A 12377-nucleotide genomic window follows, 5' to 3' on the forward strand; every position below is an offset into this window, starting at 1 on the left:
TTGGATATCTATTTGTTGCGCACGATTCGCGAGTGCACGTGTTATTAGATAAATGGGCACCTGATTCGCGGGCGAAAGGCATCATACCGACACAGGTGGCTAATCAATATGGGGTACACGATGATTGCATAGCACCAGAGACATTATATTGTCAAGATAATGTCAAAACCAATTTCATAATTTGATAATAATTGCGGTGGTGAGTGTAACGCGGTATTAGTAGCAATAAATCCTGTTCATTGTGACCAGGACAGCAATGACAGTTCATTCTTGTTCGAATTATTCACTTTCACGGATGATTGGGAGTTGACAGTATTTCTTAGAATTAGTTTTCCACTTTGAAATCCAGTGAAGTCTTAAGTATCAATCCCATGGATCAATCCCACAATTTTCTGAAGCTATTCGTCGCGACACTAATCCGAAAGGTTGGTTTACAAAAATCAATTTCAAGCATCCATATTCTAGTCTTTTGTGTGGACTGTAGTAGCTTCCATGAACAATTTGAACAAACTACTCTTCCAATTTCAATCTCTGGCATACTATTATTTTGTGTAACGGATTATTTCAAACGAGTGCTTAAAACTCGAATAAGTTCTTCAGTCAACTTGTTGCAAAAAACTTCGAGCTCGATGTGCTCCGATCACCGTTTCGTGACTAATTACAAAAAAAGTCTTCTACACCTTCTCTATCGAATTATCAACTCTCTTCTTTCACTTATGCCAACTGTCTTGACGTTTAGTTAAATTCTCTCAGTCATTTGATGAAGTTGATAACCAAGTCAGAGTTCGGTGCTAGTTTGTGACTTTTTTCATTATTAGACGCAGTCATTTCCGTTACCTGTTTACACGGAGCTACGTGGGTACATTTCAATAAGTAGCTTGGATCTTTCTAAGATGCAGAGTTCGTTTGAATACTGTTAAGAAATTGCGTTTCCTACGTTATTGAGTTGAATCAAAGATAGGAAGAAAATGAAGAAAGGACTGAGATGAAAAAGAGGCGAAAAAGTTTATATGAAATACCAGTTTTCCCGGTCAGATCAGCGATGCGAGATGTACAAGCCAGATTCGAGGAGTTAACATCGGATCGTTGCGTATATTCGAATGTTTATCGGACTGCTAAGAATATCGAGCCGCTTGGCATACGTGCAGCTGACTACCGCGGCTAATTAGCAATATGTATGCTCAATATGACACCGAACTACCGAATGGTTTGTGGAAACGAAAGAAGAGCAGGATGCCGCGCCAATATCGGTGTGTTTTTATTTTTTTTGTATTGGACAGTATATTCTCGCAAAGGCGAACGTTCACGAGAGATCCCGAGGGTGTAAATAACTGATAAGGCAGAGATACATATATTTCCGGGACACGGTGTAAGGACGAAAATAAAACCGTTATCTGCGATACTTTTTACCTCATTTTCATTGACGTTCATTCCGACACAGTGCAGCAGGTCTTTATTATCTTAAATATCTATTTAGCGTCACACTTGATACGAGAAGTATCGTTATAGCATCGGACCTGGAAGGGGATTTTTTTCTCGCTGTAAATTACCTTCAATTTTCTGATTTTAAGAAATTACACTAAACAAAGGCTTCGAAATTCAGATGTCAGAAATTATTTATAAGTATATTTTTTTTTCTACAGAATTATGTGAGAAAAAGATTCAGCAATAAAAAAAATCGAGATATCAAAATCGGTTTTTTTTTTCCATCCAACGAAGGGCTAAGAAATTCCTGTTAGTAATCGAAACCAAAATTTGGCGTGTGTGAATTATTCTTAGGTTTTTTAGTTTGCTTGTTTCGTTAAGAATTTTGGAATATTGTTGGTTTTGAATTGTTTGAAGGTAAAGTCATTTGTGTTCGAATGAAAATTTTTCCGAAGCACTCGTATATACTATTCGGAAAGGAGTCTCTCGAATGATGCTTAACGACAACTCAAGTGAACGTCGTTTTTACTCAAAAATTGAATCATCTTTCAATTGAACATGCCTAGACCAACATTCAAAATTAAAGTTCGAATATTTGATGTTTTTCTAATAAGGTAGAAATGCAATTCATAAGTTACTTGATGTTTTTGTGTTGCAGGCTGACCAGCTCCGAGGCATATTTTGTCAGTGAAGCGCTTTACGCACTTCCTGAAGAACTCGAGAACGTGAAAGAAGTCACTTTGCACGTGATTACTATTGGCTCTTACATGGAAGATCCGTCAAAGGTAGGCTTAATTCGATATCTTACTTCTTTTACCACCTTCCACTGTTCGAAAATTGTGAGGATTACCAACTTCGAAATATTTCCAAATAAACATCTGTGAAGTGACGATACATACTAACGGGTTCCTTAGTCTAAACGCAACGACAGTTCTCAAGCACACAAAAACGCCAGTTTAGTGAACCGTTATCTTTCTCATGTTTCATATTTTGTTCAGAAGTGTAACATATTGTTCTTCTTTCTTCTGATTTGTCGATTTCGGCTCAAGGTTCCTACCACGCTCCAATTTTCTTATAATTTTACATCTCCAGCAGAAGTGTTGGTCATAAAGTTTTCCCAATTCCGAAAAGACGCTCAATTTAAAAATGTTAAGCCCTCGAAGTATTAGGCAAATATCCGTTCAGCGTTCCGTAGATGCATTTCATTCCGTCTTGGCCTTCGAAGAAATAGAATTCCAGAGGAAGATATGACAATGCATCAATAAAAAATTTCAGCATCCGCACAGTGATTTAAAAAATTTACTAGCTTCGTTTACACTTCCAATTCCAACGCCAGTGCGTGAGATGGCGATCTGAAAATAAAAGTGACCAGCGTCAGATACGATTAACCGTATTCTCAGAAGACAAAAGTAATTCAAATCACTATAAGCGCAAAATTTCATTGTGTGTTAAGACGCGATAATTGCACTTGGAAATGACATGAAATTGAATACATGCAGTGCAACGATAACCAGAAATACAATTTTAACAATGAACTTAGTCCTGTATGGTTAGGTCACGTTTTTCAAGCAAGCCATTAAAAGATTTCTCTCAACTACAAATACTGCCAACATCAATACTTCGTTTAATTTTTCTGTTCTTTTCTCTCACCGTTGGAGGAAAATGAAAAAAATGATGTAGTGAAAAGTAAATAGAATTAGAACATTTTTTTTATATAACATCTGTGCTTCTTGTAGCAAAAAATTTCTCGAATTTGCCACAGATGGCGCCATTGTACATGTTTGGTCTGAAATCAAGACTCAGAGGCACCCGGTGTGCAATATCTGTGTGCGATACGCGAAGCTTGCGAGTCTCTGCGGGAAGTGTGAAGCATGGTTTGAAAGACAAGAGTTGAGCGGACGGAATATGGGCGGATGATATGAGATACCCGGGTGTATGTGAATAAATAAAAACATCGCTAATTGCCAGCGCAGATGTTTGCTCACATACCCGGTAACCTTTCTTTATCGCTGAGCTGCGTCGGGCCGATTAAAGCCGCTATATATGAGCGAAGCAACGCAACATAAACCGCGAAGCGAAGAGAATTGCAGAGCATCGGAGAACGAGGCATCGGCAGGCGACCTGAGAGCTACTGCTAATTAAATGCAACTGCTAATTAGATGACTGATAGCATATAAGTTGGGCATAGTGGTGATGCTAATGCTTGAGAAAGAGATTTAACACGCCACATCACGTGTTCACCGTATTATACACACCGCACTTCTTGCGCATATAATTATTTTATCCCATTTATCAAGCTAGTAGGAATTCATAAATCATGGATGGACATGATACAATTTTAATGATGTCCGTCAGCTTCGCTCTTACAGTTATGTTCTTTGCCACGGAAGAAAACAAAATTTTAAATCGATAAATATAAATTGCATATAGTAATATACTCAGAGGATTTCGTTAATCTTAACAAATTGATTACTGAACTACGCATGCGTGAGATTCGTCGAGTTTCCGTGCAGGTTAGCCAACCTTAATTTTAGCTCTCAAACAGGAATTATGGAACTTATCCAGGCAATACGGATTTTTTTAGGTTAGGCAGACTGGAAACAGTCTACACAGTCATTTGGAAAGGCTCGACAAGTTTCACTTTTCACTCGGTACGTAATTTCGACTCGCCACTCGACGCGTGAGAATTGATTAAATTGCCTGCCCTGCGTTGCAGAGACGAAAATATTACGGCGGTTGGATCTCGCTGACCAATAGAGTCCAATTGTTTGACGCATGCGCAGTCGGTTAATTAGCCTGCTAAGTTCACCCCGTATCCTCGTGAAAAATGAACGCTTATGCATTATCCAATCCGATATACCCGCTTGCTAATTCACTGGTACTCAGACGCAACGTGAGATACGTGCGTTGTAACTGAGCACAAACATGACCAAGCTTGTTTAGCGCCGAGAGAAGTTGACGCAGAAAATTAGCCCGACGACACGTTATAATCTACGAAGCTTATCACTGTGGAGGCCATTCGCAACAGTGTATACGAGCCTTGGGATAATTGCACTTCTAAAAAAGAGGGATAAAATAGGACTGACATGAACGTGGAGTGCCAGAAAAACGAGAAATGAGGAAAAGGAGAGAGGAAACCTGTGCCGCCGATGAACACGATCTAAAAACAAGAAGAAAAAGACGGGATGTGAAAACCTTTCACGGCTGGTGCATAACGAAAAGTTATAAATTCATCGCAATAAATTGACAGTCAACTGGTGCAGCAGTAATGCACGTTATCTTGACTCCGCGGAGTGGTAAGTATACGTATATAATACATTTTTGTGAGGAACCTGCCTCACCTCATCTCGCCTAACCTGGAACGCGTTATCTGAACGCGGTCTCTGATTTATGGTTCGTACTTGTTCCCGCCTCCCAGCCACGGTCGCCTCCACTTACATACAACCGTTCGCGTATATTCCCGTTTTACCCGATTTGAAGGAAATTTATAAACTCATGCACCATTCGAGATGAAGTCCTGCAGGATGAGAGACTGCGATAAATGGCATTGTGAAAGCGTTACATCACCTCTTCCATCCTCTTCAATGTCGTAAATTATTCGTCAGTTAAGACGTTGCGGCCTTCTTGGTAATGACCATTTTCAATTCTATTCTACAGACTTTGACGTATGGCTAAGAAATTTACAAGCTGTTAAACTTCCCGAGAATCTATGATAAACAAGACAATTTCAGGAATGTTACACAAGTTTTTGTAGTCCGTGGATTACTGCAGTACAATTCGAATTCGGTGAAGTACTGTGGTATTAAATCGTGTAGATTGTTTGGAGATATCAAAGCAAGTCAAATGTCAGTGTTCATCTGAAGTTAAACCCAGAGTTTGAAGTTATTTACCGCAAATCGGTCTGAAAATCATTATTGCATGGGACCACTTCAGTACACATCAAATATTATACCATGTCATATAAAATATCATGAAATTAGTGTCAAGTTTTACTAAGTTCCATCCAATCTATGGAAATCAAACTACCCATTGTTTTTTCTAAACGACTAATTGAATGTGGTGAAAGTCTTACGAACACTTCAAAAATTCTGAAGTTTTATATTCAGAATCTGACTACAGGTACGAAGCAAAGTAGTAAGTGTTCAACCAGAATTGGGAATTGTGATATTGGTTTCGTTTTGGAATCCAGTAACTGGTTAAAGCGTTGATATGTCAGTAGTAGGGAGTTAGTGATGAGCCAGACTTCTACTTCAATTCTCGGTAAAGGACTCTACGAAGACCTTATGAAAATTGGCTTTCGTACGAATTGGTTGGGTTTTGAGTTTGATAAAGTCAATATCCTCCTGATTAGAAGTTCTCAGAGACCCAAGTGCCAAAAATCAGTAGTGAATTAATTTTTTTTTATATCTATGGATTACGCGATTTTTACGAATTGCAAAGTTTCAGGCGAGACTTGGAATCAAATATATCACTCAAAAACTGCACAGTGGATTCGCAGAGACTCCGAACACGCGTGAAAAACGTGACAAGTCGATTATTGCATGAGTCAGAGGAACTCGTTCTTCGCGCGAAATCTGACCTGCACTTCCTTCCAGTGAACCAGCGAGTTCATGGATAGGAATCACTGCATTAATGATATCAATCACAACTTGCTGCCTATCTTTGAGAATCAATCGTGTAGCTTTTTGAGTGATTCGTTTGATTTGAAGTCTCCTTGAAGTTTTATAATTAATAAAAAATTACGAAATCCATAGATAGAAAAAGGTCTGGACACATTCCTTCCAAAGTCTGTATCTCGGAAACTAATTGCTGATAGTTAATTGTTGAAACTAATTGGAAATAAAATAAAAAAACTGATTTTTGGGACTCGTGTTCATGAAAACTTTTGATCAGGAGGATATGTACTTAAACATATTAAAAATCCAGCCAATTTGACCGAAAGCCAATTTCCTTAAGGATTCTGCGGGGTCCTTTGTATCAATTATCAAGAACAGCTTCAAATGCTTCAAGTGCACTAGTTCATCCATTACTAATCCAACATGTCAGCTCAGTAATGGTACCTGACCTTCTGCCAAATCGAGTAGTAGTCACACGTTGTGGCCTCAATACTGGTTCACGACTCGCTAACCGAGATTGGAAATTTTCTATCCTTGGACTGATGATGTAGTTCAAGTTAATCTCTGCGAAGCGACAAGTTTGATATACATTGGGAAGTGAATCGCATTAACCTGATACGCAAATCTTCTTCTGCTGATTCTTGGATCATCGAGAGTAAAACGAGTAAGGAGTCATTAGGATATAACGAACTTTGAGCAAAGAATGTTACAAATGATTTGCGTTTCCATCCGCAACAAGTTCTTCGCACGAGAACGCTTGCGTGATTCTATAAATGTGAAATTTACAATTTTCATTCTGCTTTGTAATTTCGTACAATGCGGTACAGTTCAGGACATAAAATAATTTCATATCTGACTGAATTCCATAAAAAACTTATGAGGTCATTTGAAGATCCTTCTAATTTTACAATATTGTTTAAAATCAATCAGGCTCATGCCTACACATCTACTCAAGTGATCATCCAGTATCCATCGTCATGGTTGCACTGGACATGTGTCTTACTACGCAGGTACAAAATCGGAAGTATTTCCAAATCTATTCACACGTTACATTACCTAGAATGTTAGTGATCGAATAATCTCGAAAAGAGTAATTATAAGATCCAAAAAAAATCCAATGGAGGGTTAAAATCGCTTTTGAGGCATAACTGGATGACTGGAACAGTGAACATGAAGAGGCTTTTGCTTGTGCGTGACGAAACCTGCAACCATATTTACACAGCCGGCTGGTGTGAATTGACCGATATTAAAGAGTAGCATATTCCTTTCAGTCCCGTGTGAATCATCTAAACCACTTCCTTCCACCTCGGTCCGAGTACAAAACTTTCCGAACGGATGTTGCGACACTCGGAAAATAACTGACTGAGTAGCCGCGGCCAGGCTTTGATCTGACCGCGATGGAGACACAGAAACTCATGGAATTCAGACTCGAAGTAGATAAATATGCAAACACAGGGTACAGATTTTTGTTCAATTTTTTCTCCGATATCACGCCTTCGTGGAAAAGTAGAGATTCTGAATTGTTAGAGTTTAGAATAACCGTTAAATGGAATGCCATTTGTTCGAGTTGTCAGATTCGCGAATAGTGAGCAGTTCCGGAATGTTTTCGACTCTGGGGTATCGAAATTCCGATTGGTCTAAACTCCCAACGGTCAAAATTCGCAATGGTTGAAACTTCGAACGGGGAAATTCTGTACGTTACCCACTTTCATGTTTGCCGTGAAGCCGATCGAAGCTTTGACCGTTTGGTGTCGTACCCATTTGAACTTTTCGCCATTGAAGGTATCCACAATCCGGAATTTCGACCATTGGCATTTTGGACCATTCGAATTAACGTTTTTTTTTTGGAAGATTTACCGCTTCCTATGAAAAATCTATTCAGATCTTGGACACTTCTGAGTTTGAGATTTCGGAATGACCGAATAGTTGTGATCATTCAACCATCCATTCAAACTAATAACATTCGACGTCATCGGTTAGTCTGAACTTTGAAAATCTGTAAATTCGATCCGCATCCGCAGGATCGTGATCCAACCATTCGAGTTGGATGAAACATCATCATCGGATGGGTTGATTGAGTTGGCCGCGTGCAGCACCTGTTTCCGACGTTGCAGCATACGTGTAGAGGGCATAAGAGGAGAGTACAAAAAGTGCTTATTATTATAATAGATACGTAGACTCTTCACTTCCTGTTGGCTTCCTGCTTTGCACGGTGACCACGGTTGCAGAGCTACTGCTGATGTGGCATGAGTGCATCGCACAGCCTCAGGAATCGAAATAGCGTGCAAAGTGAAGGTGATTACGCAGGCGAGTGAAGTACATGACCCTGGTTTAGGCGCTCCATGAAGGTACAACGTAATAACATATTATCGCCGAGGAATTCGGATGTTGGCACGCCTGCTATTAGCATGTACTCATTGCGCACTGGCTAGGGCTGCTGCATAAAGCGCTTGCAGGTGAGATATTTCCAATCCTTCGAAACACTATGCTCTCAGTCCGGTCATCGGAGGACGTTACACGTAAGCTAGTCCATCGCTGGTACATGTAAGGTAAGGTACCTACACAATTTTCGTCGCGTGTTCAATCGCAGTCTAGTTTGCATAACAACGATGTTCCGACCTGCGCGTTCATTAGCGTTATCAGAGAGCTGAACTAACATCAGTATCTGGCACCACTGACTATACTCATCGTCTCTCTCCCTATTTGCTAAGGAGATTAGTACGTGTCATGAAATACTTTGTGGACAGTGGATATCGTGCATATGGAATAAAAGGATATATTGCTGAAGTTACAAGATCGGTATTGTCAAATTTTTTATCTACGAGCAACTACAAAAACTATTACGAATTCAATCACTTCCAAATTGCAGTATATCTAGCAACTTCAGTTGCACGATTCACTTTAAAATCTAGCGTGAAGATCAATAATTATTATTGATATCGCTATCGTGCCAGTCCAAAATCGAATCACAACTGGAATGTTATAAGTTCTACCACTCAGTCTTCCTGTCACATCCACAACTGAAGTTAGTACAACTTTTTCAACAAATCGTAATGATGGATGGTTAAAATAACATCCGCCTTCATCATTAGACTTTTTCACAGATGAAGTAACACGGTGAATATCTTGTGTCTTCACGTGTTCATGATTTTAGAGTTGAAGTACCGTAGGTGTTATTCTTTTCAATTCTTTTTCAGAATTCATAGAATTTTTAACAATTTATTCGTAAACTGAGGAACACCATTTAATATTGCGATTTTTGTTTGACTTGCGAAAAATTTCCACATCTTGTACAAAAATTATTATCGAAGTATTGTAATAAACATGAGAAATTTTAATTGAATATAATGTCGTTCCATTTACTCAACTCGAAAAACCATCAATAAAATTCATTTCTCACATTAAAAATTTTCCAAAATTCTTACTTCGCCTACCTTGTTTGTTTGTCACGTTTACCACGAATGAATCTCAGCAAAGTGAGAATGTTTTTGTATTTTTAAGCAGGTCGAGAAGCAAGTTTATACACGTGAGTCATATTGGCATTTCGGTCTAGACAGCCCGCTTTTGTACACAGATGCCTACGCAATGGGAAAACATCGAGACGCTGGAACAACAATTCGACTATTGAGTCAAGCGCTATAATTCGGCGTCGTAATAACAACGCGAGCCGTACATTGTCAGGGCTTTTGCAGAAACGTGCTTGCGAATTGCTTACCGCAGCTAATTATTTTCTGGGGGGGGGGGGGGGGGGGGGCAGTAATTATTGTTCTCAGATAAAAGCAGTTAAGTTTATCAAGGCAGAATATTTTTTTATTCAACAAATAAAAATTACAGAAATTATCAGGTACCATAGTTACGTTATCCTTTCGTGTTGTGATGTATCGATTTTTGAGATGTTGAGAAAGAGAAAAACTTTGAAGACTCGGAATGTGAGCGTGATCCTTCAGAATATGCAATATAACAGAAAAGTTGTTGACGTTAGGGAGACGTCGAATGTTTTAAGTTGAACGAAAAATTTAGTATTGTATTTTATAGCCCTTTGTTATCCTTTTGCTTTATCCTTAGGAAAGTGTTGGAGTTCTGAGATTTGATAAAAAGGTACAGAAAATATACCATTCAGCGAAAGAACACCGTGTCATAACCTCAAACCGAGTGAGAATCAGTAGCGAGTATATTTACAGTTAATTTTCCGAAATTTATCCAGTGATACTACACAAACAAAAATTGCAAATTCTTTATCACTTCCTAAAGATGAAACGATTTCGTTGCTCAGGAGAGATAAAATATGTCATATACGATCAGCTCACTTGGTTAGTAATCGACTTTACCGACTAAGTAATACTTCGTTTATTTTCACTAGCATCAGACCGGATAAGCAACATTTTATTCGATCGGTACGAAATGATTCTAGCATCCTCTTAATACCGATTTATGTGTCATTGCAGGTAAACGTGAATAATGCAATATGCAAGGTGCAGGCGTATAAAAGCGCGAGCTGCGAAATACTCCGTGGTTAAAAAATCTGCGACACGGCTCACCGTTTTCCCAGTCAGATTTTACGTTTCAAGTTTTCTGTGCCGGCGATAATCGGATGTATAAATATACGCATATCGCTGAATCATACATCGATAAGTGCGTCCGGTCGATCGGCTTGGTGTTTCAAAGGCGAAACCGGTCCGCGTTTAATTCGAATCTCCAGTAGCCGCGCAGGGCTGAAGCAATGTCGACGATTTAATTGTCGATGCGATTGTGAGATCACAAATCGTGAATCGCCGCTGCAGTGTGTAAGAAAAATGGAAGAGTAGTAATAAACGAAGTATTTCGCGATGCTTAGCTTGTAAAATCAGTAATTGCCTCTGGTGGAAAAACATTTATTACGATTTTGCAATAGAATTGTAAAGGATTGTAAAAAATTCTCGTAAATTCTAATTATCTGTCATTTAATATACTAATTATCTTTACCCATTTGGAATACTTTCAATTTCTTTACGGAAAGATTATAAATGAGATTTTTAAGTTTTTGCTTTGAACCTTAGAAATTGATTTTTGAATTATAGAACAGAGTAGGTACCACAAAAATATATTAAATTTTTCAGCGTTTCTCAAATTTTTTATAATCTTCTTCGTACTACCAAGTTTTTGAAATATTTTTATCTCAACACCAGTGACTGTTTTCGAAATTTTGGGAAAAAATTTCGATCTCAATTCTTCTACAAAATTGACATTCAAGTCCTGATTTCTTGATTTATACTCTGAAAAGATCTATGAATTCTCAGTAGAATCCTCATCGAATCCCTAAAAAGTTACTTACTGGAAGTAATTAGAACAAAATCAGAGCTAATCAAAGTTTGTGACAAATTTGTAAATATTGTTGCAGAAGTAGCTTCAAAAATATTGAAAGATATGTTTCCACTGTAACTTTTTCTTATTCAAAATACGTTGTCGCGGCCAATTCAACTTATCTCAACTATCTAACGTAAGCTTACTGTAAGATATTTAATTATTTTTTTAGAAAAACGACGTATTCGTTGGTTTCAAGTCCAAACGCAGAACTATCTCACAAAAATCATTTGCTGTTGCACGTCGAATTTAAATAATCTCCTCCTTTTTTACGCAATTCCATAAACAAAATAAGAAACTTTTATTGTCTTTTGCTTGTGTTTATGCTGATTTCAATGAGCCCTTCAACGGAAATTTCAAATTAAAGTATTCGAATTTAAAGTTCCTTGAAGCAACTTATCTCTAAACTGCTTAAGAGGAGACTTGAGTGAAATGTTGAAAAGCTTTACTAAAAACTTTCAAACAAAGTTTCAACCTCCTGCGATGAAAGTTAGCACATTAATTCATTCAAAACTCAAAATTCTTCTCATTCAATGTACAATTTTATAATAAAAATCAATTTCAATCGATCGTCAAGCTCAGTTAAAAACAACATTTCAAAAGTAGGCTTGTAAGATTATTTGTTTTTTATTTCTCAACTGTCTTACAATTGTGATCCTGTATAAACAACGATGAAAAATAACAGCTGAACTTACACTTACAGATATCGAATTTGTTGAATATATCAAATACGACGATGCAATATGTCTATGAAAATATTTCCTTCGATTAAAATTTAATTCACAACAAAGAGATCAGAACAATAATTCGGGTTACCGAGTGAAACCACTTTTATTTACAACAACAAAACTTTCACCATTTTTTTTTTCACATATGGCGTCTATACAGTCATATAAAAATCGACTTCAATGGCGCCAGATAATCGGATTCGCCACTTCGCGCGAAGAAATTCTGCAAGTTTGCGAAAATTCTCACAGCACGGATTGCAAACGAGTT

The 12377-nt window shown here is 38.0% G+C and overlaps 1 protein-coding gene across 2 annotated transcripts in view; it reads left to right on the forward strand.

Annotated features, from left to right (window-relative positions):
- Nucleotides 1–12377, forward strand: part of LOC124411293 (UPF0489 protein C5orf22 homolog) — a 764359-nt gene that overhangs the window by 395976 nt on the left and 356006 nt on the right. For both annotated transcript variants that reach the window (XM_046890352.1, XM_046890353.1), the window contains exon 4: nucleotides 2084–2210. In XM_046890352.1, coding sequence (XP_046746308.1) covers nucleotides 2084–2210 — 127 coding nt within the window. The remainder of the gene's footprint in view (nucleotides 1–2083; nucleotides 2211–12377) is intronic.

Source organism: Diprion similis, chromosome 10 (genome assembly GCF_021155765.1).
Source record: "Diprion similis isolate iyDipSimi1 chromosome 10, iyDipSimi1.1, whole genome shotgun sequence".
NCBI classification, from domain to species: domain Eukaryota; kingdom Metazoa; phylum Arthropoda; class Insecta; order Hymenoptera; family Diprionidae; genus Diprion; species Diprion similis.